Genomic DNA, 12,829 nt, shown 5'->3' with positions numbered 1-12,829 from the left:
AGTCGATACCTAAGAATTTCAACAGTACAAGTTAAATACGCTCTTCAATTGCAATTAAGATCCCAAAACTGAGTAATGAAAATCTGATCCAAAAGTTTCGCTCAGTAACAAAATTTTAAACCTCAGATACTCAAGTTAAACAAAAGATCAACATTTGGAGTTCTACTCATGTTAAATATTGTCTTTTTGTCTGCTTAGCCTTCTGATCTGGTTTTTGGGATGCCATTTTTATGACCACTAAAAAAGTGATGGTGTGATATCAACAAGAAGGAAGAAATTTGATGATGAGAATATTGGTTCAGCATAGAAAGTAACACTCTACTGTATATAAGTGGAATTTGTGCATGAATAATAAGATAATCACACAAATTACATCTCGTTCATTCGATACCTGCTGCTTCAGTGGTATCCTTTCTTAAAACTTGAGAAAAATCCGCTAATTGACTTGTCCTTTTGCCCCTCACCAGCATTCCCAACCTGATCAAATTGTTCCAACTTGAAAAATCACAAGATACAAATTCAAGTATAAAAAGAAGGGTTGTTAACCAAAATTGTAATATTTTATTTTTGGGGCAAAACATTAAAAAAGCTTTTTTTGGCAATTTGGTCGGTAACCCAAAAGAAAATCATAGTCTATGTTTCAGTACAATTTGATATCTTCATAGCTGCTAAAAAAAGTTCAAGAATTACAGATGAAGAGTTTTAGTTACATAGAAGTGGCAAAATCAGGTGGGTTGAAAAACATGTAAAATGTTGTGCTGGTCAAGTCAAAACGAACGAGTTGCGACTTGGGCTGAGGTGAAAATTTTTTACCCAAAAGTTATGAGTTTTTTGCAAAATTATCTGGATTTTGATATAAATAGATTTAGATTGTTTTTAATCATGCACCGTGGATGACTTTTCAAATGGTCTGGACTTGTTCGACACCCATCTGACCCATATCATTTTTCACCATTTTTATAATTCTACCCGTTTAACCGATCAGAGATCAAACATACCTCTTTTGCTAAATGCTTTAGTTTGTCTAGAATTTCAGTGAAGTTTGGCCTCATAGTGGGATTCTGTTGCCAGCAACTCTCAAGCAATTCAGTGAGCTTTGGATGAGTCTGCTTAGGGATCGTAGGCCGTAAACCCTGATGAACCAAGAAATAATCCATTGTTTGTTATACTTTACCAACACCAACTTACAACCATTGAGCAACATAATGATTTGATTTTCCTTCATTATGAACATGTTCCAACATAAATATATACAAGGTTTAAAAAGACGCGAGACGGGGACGAGTTAGTCAGGACCTTGAAAGGTCGAGAAGGATGTTAACCAACGTTGACTTTTATAATAAAAATACTTTTAAATAAAAATTATTTAATATAAATTTTTAAAACACAAATATTTTAAACATAATATTTCAAAAGCAAATGATTTACAAATAAGATGATGTGGTGGTGTTAGTTTAAATAATATATATATATATATATATATATATATATATATAGGGGCAGGATCAATGGGGAAGTAACCAATCGGGGGGAAGCAAAATTTTTTTTTTTTTTTCGTTTTCTTTGAAATTTTTTTTTTCCGGCATCAAGGTCACACGAAAATATGAACATTTAGAAGAGACACTTCGTGATGAATGTTATTATTTAGGCGGGAAAACGATCGACAAAAATAACATTCAACATAATATTGTTCGTGAAGAATATGAACGCTTTTTTTTCATGTTTTGTGAAGTAAAATTTAGCCCGATTTAGAGTTTAGGGTTTAGGGTTTATTCCATAAACCCAAAACACCAAACCCTAAACCCTAAACTCTAAACCGTTCGTCTTAAAAACTCAATCTAAACCCTAAATTTCTAAACCCTAATATCTAAACCCTATAAACCCTAATATCTAAACCCCAATAGCTAAAACCTTAAAATACGCTCGAAAAACACGATAATTGTTATATATTACTTCTTCGAGCGTTTTCCCGCCAAAATAAAAACATTTATCACAAAGTGTCTCTACTAAATGTTCATATTTTCATATCATCTATAATGTTCGTGAACAAAGTTTTTTCAAAAAATGTAAAAAAAAAAATTTTTTGCTTCCCCCGATTGGTTACTTCCCTCTTGATCCTACCCCTATATATATATATATATATATATATATATATATATATATATATATATATATATATATATATATATATATATCTTTTAAAATGTTTTGTATAATTATTTATTATATCTATATATCTAAAAGGTATAGGTATAGCAAAAGTGAATAGTAAATCTCACAAGTTTCACAAACTACCCTCAATCTTTTACTTATTTACATTTTATCCTCAAAATATATAATAATTAACTTTATAGCTTTTATAAATTTACAAACTCCCCTCAATCTTTTACTTATTTACATTTTATCCTCAAAATATATAATAATTAACTTTATAGCTTTTATAAATTTACCACAAACTTTTAACATTTTATACTTTAACCATTAAACTTCTCATTAATTATAAATCGACCACATACTTATCTAAAAGGTATAGCAAAAGTGAATAGTAAACCTCACAAGTTTCACAAACTACCCCCAATCTTTTACTTATTTACATTTTAGCCTCAAAATATATAATAATTAAATTTATAGCTTTTATAAATTTACCACAAACTTTTAACATTTTATACTTTAACCATTAAACTTCTCATTCATTATAAATCGACCACATACTTTATATACTACCTAATAGACAAAAACGATTAATAGTCACCAGGGCGTTTTCGTCCTTTCACTTTTTTCCCTTTTCCTACCTTTTTTTTCAAAAAAGCCCCCATAGTTTGTTCAAATATTAAAATCGACCCCCCAAAGTGTCAAATACTCATTTTCATAAAAAAATTTAAATAAACTCCACCCAAATATTCGACGGGCCATATCTTCTCGCTCGCAACGAGTTAAATTTTTCTGACAACATCGTTAAACTCGAAATAATTTTAGGAGCACACTGTCACTAACTATACGCAAAACAGACGCTTTTTAAAAAACGCTAAATATTTGAGGTACTTTTCATACACGTCGATTTTGTGTTAAATTTTTAAAAGTCGACAATTCCATAGTGAAACGCGGAGATGTACATATATTGTTAATTTAAAATAACATTTAAATCTTTCACGGATTATACCTTTTAGTTCGAATCGAATTGCGCTTCAACGATATCATCTTTAGCCACGAAATAATTTTACAAACTAAACGCAATATAATACATTGAAAACCGAACCCCGGCGCGAAGCGATATGTCTATATATAAAATCAGTTAAATATTACTAGTAATTTATAGTGTTCGTTACATTCGTTATATAATTGTACAATATTAAAGATATGTGTTAACGATAAGTATAACAACTACGTTTAGAAAGTGTAATCTAAAAAAAAAAAAAAAAAAAAAGAATAGTATGTTCATTACAAATAGTTATAACTAGTGTTCAAACCCTCGCTTCGCGCCGGGGGTTCGGTTTTCAATGTATTTTATTGCGTTTTGTTTGTAAAATTATTTCGTGGCTAACGATGATGTTGTTGAAGCGCAACTCGAGTCGAACTAAAAGGTATAACCCGTGAAAAATTTAAATGTTATTTTAAATTAACAACATATGTGCATCTCCGCATTTCGCTATGGAATTGTCGACTTTTAAAAAATTAACGCGAAATCAACGTGTATGAAAAGTAACCCAAATATTTAGCCTTTTTTAAAAAGCGTCCGTTTTGCGTATAGCTAGTGACATTGTGTTCCTAAAATTATTTCGAGTTTAACGATGGTGTCGGAAAAATTTGACTCGTTGCGAGCGAGAAGATATTGCCCGTTAAATATTTGGGTGTAGTTTATTTAAGATTTTTTATGAGAATGGTAATGTGACAATTTACCCCCTGTATGGGGGGGTCGATTTGTTTTTTTTAACCTCACAAGTTTCACAAACTACCCCCAATCTTTTACTTATTTACATTTTAGCCTCAAAATATATAATAGTTAACTTTATAGCTTTTATAAATTTACCACAAACTTTTAACATTTTATACTTTAACCATTAAACTTCTCATTCATTATAAATCGACCACATACTTTATATACTACCTAATAGACAAAAACGATTAATAGTCACCAGGGGCGTTTTCGTCCTTTCACTTTTTTCCCTTTTCCCACCTTTTTTTTTCAAAAAAGCCCTCATAGTTTGTTCAAATATTAAAATCGAGCCCCCAAAGTGTCAAATACTCATTTTCATAAAAAAATTTAAATAAACTCCACCCAAATATTCAACGGGCCATATCTTATTAATTTAACCTTAAGGGATACTATGTAAGTCGGTGTTTTTCTCAGCTAATTTTAAATGGGGTTGGGATTTTCCTTTACGCTAGAAAAAGGCCAGAAAAGAAAAGTTGACTTTTGACAGCGTTGACTGACTTTGAACGACTTTGACCTAATTTTTAGTGTTGACTGACTAATTAGACGTTTTTGAGCAAAAAGGGGCGGGCTAGTCACAAACCGCCGCAACCACCGTTTGCAACCATGAATATATAGTTTGGTTTTGTTACCAAGTTTTCAGGTTAAAAGTACCATTTGCTCGATTGACTGTTTTCGAGTAAACCACCAATGAATTCAGTTAATGAAAGGAAAGACTACCTGTTGTACAACACCAACTGCTGCTTGTAATGGTGTTAAATATGAGTAGGGAACCTGTGAAAACAACACATGTCAAACATAAAAATGTAAGTCAATGAAACAAAAAATTCTCGTTTATTATTCAATTCAAAATGCACTTACTTCTCCTGTTAGAAGCTCCCATAGCACTATTGCGAAACTGAACACATCAGCTTTATGATCATATGGTTTGTGCTCGATAACCTTCAATTCATAACAACTGTTACTAAGACAAGCCCATGCATAGGAAATGTAAGAACGAATAAAGAGATACAAATGAACAACATGTCATGATTGTCAAATGGTTAGGTGATTGGGTCCTGAATATCCTCACAAGACGTCTCAGGTTCAAACCTCACTATAAGCATATTTTGTGGTGGCCAAGGTAAAGGATAGAAAACGGTCACGGTTAGGCCTTGTACATCTGAATACTTCCCTTTACCGGGTAGCCTGGACAGGGAAAACTTATCCATTTACACTAGCCACTATTATGATGTCAAAAAAGGTAAACAAAAGGTCCCGAAGAACAAAAAGTGATACAATAACTGGGAATTCAAACTCATAGACACCGTATATAAAAGCATAGTGATACCTCAGGTGCCATCCAACGGTAAGTTCCAGTTTCTGCAGTCATTACTCCAGATTCAGTCTGCACCCTCGCAACTCCAAAATCAGCAACTTTCACAACCTGTCCAGGAAAATAATAATTTTAAACAAGACTCGAAATTGTGCAAGTCAACAAATAAAATGTTTACTTGTTAATAGTTATGTGAGTAAGCTTTCATCAGTAATTCACTAAGTACCGTCTACGAACCACACAATAAACACAAGATAGGTATCCACAAAGAAACTGTTATATTCTTCCATCATAGTATTAAAAAGAAGATGATTCTATATAAACAAGGTTTGTATACCATAGTGACATGTACTTTATGTAACTGTCCTACACATTCTCATTGTAACAACCTAAGTATAATTCGAGTCCAAGTCAAAAGTGGTAGTGAAGAAAGGTTTAGTTTAACAAAGTGCTCAATTCTGCTCCATTGAGAACGTTGATTGATGTTATATCAGGATACAGATTCAGCTTTAGTTATGAAAGCACACATTTTTAAAAGTTTAAGTTATTCATACTGCCAAATAAGAAATAAACCACATGCAGCTACCCTACTGATTGATTAGCGTATATTGTATTTTCAAGATAATTTATGCTAGACCCATTTAAACAATAGAAAGATACGATTTTCAAGAGAACCATGTTCGTATAAACAATTATCCAGAACAATTTATCATATAACAATGAATGTGAATACCGAGGGAACTCTTACTTCGTGTTCATCCATTAAAAGATTGGCAGTTTTCAAGTCCCTGTGAATGATATTATTTTGATGCAGGTAGCTCATGCCCTTAGATATATCAATCGCTATTTTCAGTAACAAAGGCATCTTAAAAGAACCGTTCTGCTTGTGTAAATAATTATATATGCTTCCTCGTGCCATGAACTCTGATGACAGAACAAAACATTATCATTCAGAACAAGTTTTTCCTATACAAGTTTCAAACCTTCGTTCAATTCATAATACAAGTTAAAAATCTACTTGTTCCAATACAAACACCAATATATATCGAACAATGCATATATAATTTAGAGGAATATGCTTCATAAGCTTTACACACTTCAGGGAGTGTTCTGGTCCTGCATAAAGTACATATGGTACATGCAACACTAAAAAAAATATTTGTGTATTATGTAAACTTGGTGTAAATGTAATCTTTCCAAAATGGAAGGTATGAAAGCCCCAAGACCATAGCCATACGCTTAACATATACATCAAGGTACTTTATACTACAAAATTAAACATAGCTCGAAATAACTATCGATCGGTGATGCATCACAAACTAGCAACTGATTATACAAAATAAATGATAAAGCTTTAAATATTAGTCATGTTACCTGTTACAATACACAGTTTAGAAGGTTCTGTACATGCTCCAATGAATTGAACAACATTCTTGTGTCTAATCTTCCTGTCAAGCCAAAGGAAAACAGGGAAAACATAACTAGCTGCAAAAGAAACTGATTCTACGAATTTTATTATTTAAAAACAACAAATAAATAAAAAACAATTCTATGAATTGTAATAGCAATCCTCCTATCTGCTAATGTACATCTTTGGAAACATGGCGAATTGTAACAGCGATGCGAATGAAAGGATGAATGAAGGGATTACATGACATGTCTAAGACAAAAAGTTAGATATAAAGTTTGACCATTTATTGAATTTAAAATATGAGTTTAGGAAAACAAAAATGGTAAAAGGTAAACAAGCTCCATAAGCAAAAAAATATGAATTAGAAAACCAAAGTAAAATAAAAGATACTGACCTCATAATAAAAACCTCCTGAGAGAATTCTCTAAGCATATCTGCATCTATTCGCTCTGGCTTAAGAACTTTAATAGCCACTTCCTGACTACAATACGTGCCTTTATATCTAAGAAAATTGCAAATGTTAGAGCCATTATCTTTTTTTTTTAAATGTAAAAAAAAAAAAAAAAGTTTAGAGTTGAAACACATACAGGTCACCAAAAGTACCAGATGCAACTTTATTTTCAAATTTCAGCATCTTGGCATCAATTTCCCATACATCAGTCCCATCAGTAGGTATTTTCACATGATCTTTAGATGGTATTGAATTGCTTGTAGTAGGAACATTTTTGGTAGTAGTAGTAGATGATGAGTGTTTTTCACCATAAGATTCCCCCTGAAAAAATTTAGACAAGATGAAACAACATATGATGTGGAGAAGTGAATGTTGTAAAACACCAAGAGAGACAACAATAAACTACCTTAGCCTTCATTATCTCCTTTGTAAGTGCGTTTCGGAGCTGTTCAGTCTCCTAGTGTTGCCAAATACCAATTAGTACATATAGAGTAACAAACGAGGGCATAAAAAAATGGAACTTTATGGTTCCTATTCTTGATTCAATTTATATTCTAGTCCAAAAATGAGCTCAAACCCATAACGAAAGATGTCATCCTTGAAGTTTTATCAAAAATATTTTTTAACTATAAGTCAACATAGACATAAAGCAAAGTTTAGGACTGGATCTTTGATCTTGACACAACAACACAGCTGTTCTGTTATTTGTGTTCATTATGCAATGTTACTGACTACATTATAAGAATAAAAAACACTTAACGTTCTTTCTTATTATGATTCAATTCAATCATGTTTATAAAATTGAGATTATACCTCATGAGGCCATCCATCAACAACAAAGACATCCAAAGAGAAGCCATCAGCGGTTGAGAAAGCATGTGCTTCTTGAATGTTCAATCCAGCCTCAGAAAGTAATGAAGTCAACTGAAATTTGATACATGTGTAGCTTAATCTAAGTCTCTTGAATTATAAAACACATATTAAAAAAATTGAGCCAATAATTATATAGAAACAGTAATCATCTAATAAGTTAGCTTCCCATTGTGTAATACTATAATGTAATACATAACCTTTATGCACATATATATCATAGCATTCAAGATTTTAAAAAACTGTTATAGGTTAACTTCACACTAAGATCATCTTATTCTGACTTATGCAGTTTCAGAAGGGAAATTAAACGAATTATGCACCAGCCCAAGAGAAAAAAGAGGAATGTATAGTACCTGACTTAAGAGCTTTGGTCTGTCGATTGTTGAAAAGGTTATCTCATGCATAGGCCTGCATTATCCCCGATTATAAAAAGCACTTAGGAAACTAACTTTAATATAGCAGCTTAAAAGACTACTAACAACATATGGTACAAAAGCTGAGAATTAGTTGCAAAAATCTGTTGATTTAGATCATATTGAGAAAGATATAAGAGAATAACGCATAAAAAAATAGGTGAAATAGGCATTTTGTCTAAAGGAAATGCGTGTGGAAGAGCAGTTAAATTAAACACAACTAGGTAAAACAGCACAAGTATCTTTCAAGAGGGTTCACTATAAAATGAGATTATTCCCAAAATCAAATTGTTTTAGTCTTGAACTGTTTAATAAAGATTAGAAGTAGATCACTGAAAATGCATTTTAAGTAAGAGATTCTTTTTGACAACTGTGGAAGTTAAAAACGAACAAATATAGCATATATAACACAGCTCAGTTCTAGTGGTGGTAGTTATAAATTTTAAGGGGACCATTTCAATGCATGCTAGCTAACACATTGTAAGTAATCAAACTAATTACTGTTGCATTTTATACAGTTTCTTGACTAATGTATTCATCATTTAAAAATGCATACTATTAATAAGTTAGATAGATGTTACCTAGAAGATACTGATGTTGAATTCACATCATTTTCAGCATAACTATCATCATGATGTCTACTGCCTTTAAGTGCAAGCACTTCAAGATTTTGAGCTGAACCAAAAGAAGGCGGGGGATGCAATCTAAAGAAGAAAATTAAAAAAATATAAATAAATAAAAATTATGGTGGCATATAAATATTAATGGTAAAAAAAAATATCAGACATTAACAGGGTTCAGATGCTGAACAAGTTATAGGATCATGCATATACAAATACACTAGTCAGCAAACAAAGATAAAGCTTATAAAAAAAAGACATTTGTCAATACCCGCTTCTGCTGCTGTAAGTTGAAGCACTCTGAGCATCTTCTTTAAGTGAGAATTCGATATGGTCAAAATCAGATGTGTTCCCATCTGAAGTCGGATGAACCTATATAAAATATTCCTTGCATAAGACAGAAGTAAAATCAAAAGGTAATTAAGAAAGCACTTGGAATGTTTCTACAATGGCAGGATAATTTTTCATAGTTCCTTACAAAGATTTATATATAAATAGAATCATATGCATCTTGTTAGAGAAAGAAAACTTATCAAGAATGTACACAATGAAAGTTAAGAGTACCTAACACTATTGTGTGGTGTGTTAAATGATCTCCAATTACTTGGAAGAGTGTCATGAACATACAACAACAACAACAACAACAATACCCGCACATGCGAGGTATGGGGGAGGTGAGATGTAGACAATCCTTCCTCTACCGTAGAGTAAGAGAGAAGTCGTTTCTTTAACCATGAGTCGAGGCCCATAGGAAGAGAAAGTCATCCCCCTCTCTACTCCAGGGCAGAGAGATTGCTTCCGTGGGACCTCCGGCTAAAAAAAAAAAAAAAAGTTTAAATAAATAAAATGAAAAGAAAAAGAGACTCCATGGAAATGGTTTAATCAAATTTCCATAGGTTTTAAATGCTGCCTGAAAATCAATTTAGGCTCAAAGCGACAGTCAAGACGCCACTATATCGACGCTTGTTGTTGCCTCAATAAATTGATGGTTGTCCGACATACTTCGATATGAAAAATTGACTGCCCAGCTTACAATATTGGAAACATTTAATCACATATCTAACAATATTTAAAGAAAGAACACACCAACATATTGGAATCAATATCCTAAGACATGGTGCAATTTGTATTTGTAATCCTTTGGCAAAACACTTGGATGTCATTTCTCAGATAACGCAAGACATGGTAACCATTCATCTATTACCAATTCAGAACTACTAATAGGTGAGATGATGTGAGACCTCGAAACAGTTAACTTGGTACAGTTTAAAACTATCCTTTGGCAAGACTTCAATAAGTGTTGTACTATGGTGCGTAAAAACTAACTCAGAATTGAGCAACAAATTAGTGATATCAGATCAGGACATGTGAATGTCCTATTGATTGACTTAAATGGATTGTCTAATTCTGGCATTTTACTCAAGAAGAGAGTTGAAGTCAACAAGATAACTGTTATGTTCAAGTGCAGAAAAACAATTGAGAAAGGAGGCTAGATGAAGAATGAGAGTGGTAATTAATACCAGAGACGCATTATTCTGATAGAATTCATACAAAAGGTAGTTGGCCTGTTCAACTTTAGCATAAAAGCAAAGAACCCGAAGTCTAATCATACTACTTCACAACAAGCTTGGCCTGGCGTTGGTTCCATGTTGTGTGTTACTTAGGGTGAGTTGGATAAACCAGAATGATTAAAGGCCGAATGGTTTAAAATCTGAATTATTCAAAAGTTTTAATTGAACTTGGTTTTGAATGACAATAACATATTTGATAATCATTATGAATGAACTCTATGCATGATGTAAAACCAATGTAATAACCTTTTAAATGAATAGACAAAAGGATAGTAAAGGAAATGGATGTGTTGAAATGTTTATAAGCGTAATCAACTCTTAATGTTTCATCACATATTGATGGGTTCAGCATCAATTGCCATTCAGATGTAAATAAAAACGCACTCAATGCAAACGATTTAGCATTCGGTGTTGAACTATTCAGTCAAAAGGCAAACAAGCGCACGCTTATACTTGTTAGTTTGTGTATTATAGCATAAACTTAAATTTTCAGATGTAAATAAAAACGCACTCGATTCCTACCGATCAGTAATCTTAATCCATCTATTTCCATGTCACGCAAACAGATTCACTAAAAGAAATAAGGAATTCCTCTAAACCTCAATCAGAAAATTTCAAACCATTACCATAAAATGTAATCAATGTCACTAAATGCAACAAGCTGTGAATTACTTAATAGCAAGTTGAAAATTACTCAAAATTCAAGCACTACACTTCTAATTAAATAATTTATCATATCATTAAAAAGTTTACTTCTAAATAAAACATAACATTTAAGCATAAATTATATACCTGCACTAAACGGACTTCAAATGCAGGCCTATTAGCAGGATCTTCTGCCATCTGCAAAACTTTCTTATGTGTTATCACATCTTCCGCTCTCTCAACATTCACATCCAACGCATATCTATACATCATAATCATAAACACACACAATTTAATTAAATAATGAATAAAATTAAACAGAGAAATAAGAAAACAGAATTATAATCATATACATACCTAGGCGGAAGACGATTAAAGTGAATCCATAGCTGGTCTTCAAAATCAGGTTGTTGAGTGTCCTCATGATTCATATCATACAATCGAGTGAGTACATCGTTATATACCTCAAGTTTCTGCCGTCGTTGCCGGCTTTGTTTCGGCGATTCAACCGCTCTGCTACCGCAGCTTTCATTATTATCTTCCATGGCCATCTGAAATACAATTGCAATTGCAATTACAATTGGCGGTGATTTGAGTATGTGACTACTAGGTGAGAGATCTGTGTGTAAAAAAAGAAAAGCTGTTTTATGTAACGAACCGTAGAAGTACGTGATCGTAATGTGAATATTATATAACCTAGCTACAGTGTTATTTTATACGGTGAACAACTTGGGTTGGGTTGGGTTTTTTTTTGGTAGGGCCCACAACCACCTTGCTCGTTTGGATTCCCTTTGTTACCTTTCACTTCTTTAATGCTTATCTTAAACTTAAATATTTGGATATTATTATTATTATTATTATTATTATTATTATTATTATTATTATTATTATTATTATAAACTTAAAAGTTTTAAAATTTACAAAAAATTAGTGGGAAGCCTAGAGATAATCTGGACCCCCACACCTCTAGCAATAGCAAAACATATCCTAGTAAAAATATGAGCAGCAGCACCGGCACCAATATCTTGCGCCAGCGAACTCTTCTGAACCCGCTTTAGCAAAGAAACAGCCTCCTTCTCTAATTCCCCAAGAGAAGAAAATGAGAAAGGAATGAAACCATAACCAATCGCCAGACAACTAGATTCGTACTTGACCCGCTTCCGACGAGCCGCATTAATCACAGCACGTCCAGGGACAAAGTCAGAAAGCCCAGACTGTGTCAAAGGAGAAGACCCTGTCAAGTCAACACAAACATCGCGACCACAATCCCAGGAATAAAGTAACACATCTGCAGGTCTGAGGGCCCTGTCGTTCCCTCCAGACAACCCAATGTCAACCTCCTTTCTCGCTGAAATCCCAGATCGATAACAAACATCAACAAGGGAATCCCGGACAATATTATGTCGATGCTTAATACCCACCATACCAGCACAAGACACCGCGTGATCCCCGAAAATATCCCCAGTAAAAACCCTTGAACAGGCAGAGCATGCCGTCGAGATAGAGAACAATGGAACACCTAACCGGTAGCACAACACACATCGGTAAGTCTTTGCGTTCATCGTCTGACCCAACCCCAAAATAGGGACTGCCCTTAGC

The 12,829-nt window shown here is 33.0% G+C and overlaps 1 protein-coding gene across 1 annotated transcript; it reads right to left on the bottom strand.

The window, feature by feature from the left end:
- Positions 1–225: 225 nt before the first annotated feature.
- Positions 226–11,924, bottom strand: LOC139850269 (serine/threonine-protein kinase STY17-like). The gene is made up of 16 exons (XM_071839854.1): positions 11,588–11,924; positions 11,378–11,492; positions 9,286–9,386; positions 8,976–9,098; positions 8,335–8,389; positions 7,922–8,032; positions 7,515–7,565; positions 7,245–7,429; positions 7,052–7,159; positions 6,621–6,694; positions 5,995–6,170; positions 5,262–5,357; positions 4,793–4,873; positions 4,652–4,705; positions 999–1,133; positions 226–477 (listed from the first exon to the last, which is right to left on the bottom strand). Exons 1-16 carry the CDS (start codon positions 11,779–11,781, stop codon positions 400–402), a joined length of 1,737 nt encoding a protein of 578 aa, XP_071695955.1. The 5' UTR covers positions 11,782–11,924; the 3' UTR covers positions 226–399.
- Between the last annotated feature and the right edge of the window lie 905 nt (positions 11,925–12,829).

Source organism: Rutidosis leptorrhynchoides, chromosome 5 (genome assembly GCF_046630445.1).
Source record: "Rutidosis leptorrhynchoides isolate AG116_Rl617_1_P2 chromosome 5, CSIRO_AGI_Rlap_v1, whole genome shotgun sequence".
In the NCBI taxonomy this organism is placed as follows: Eukaryota; Viridiplantae; Streptophyta; class Magnoliopsida; order Asterales; family Asteraceae; genus Rutidosis; species Rutidosis leptorrhynchoides.
Note: the sequence above shows the minus strand (reverse complement) of the source record. Positions and strands in the feature narration are given on the sequence as shown.

What these genes read in the sequence shown, in the direction of transcription:
- LOC139850269 (XM_071839854.1), bottom strand. Translation starts at nt 11,781, where the DNA reads ATGGCCATGGAAGATAATAATGAAAGCTGCGGTAGCAGAGCGGTTGAA. An exon ending in GACCAAAGCTCTTAAGTCAG is followed by an intron (nt 8,033 to 8,334) that starts GTACTATACATT and finishes ATCAAATTTCAG; the next exon opens with TTGACTTCATTACTTTCTGA. An exon ending in TTTTAATGGATGAACACGAA is followed by an intron (nt 5,358 to 5,994) that starts GTAAGAGTTCCC and finishes TTTCCTGGACAG; the next exon opens with GTTGTGAAAGTTGCTGATTT.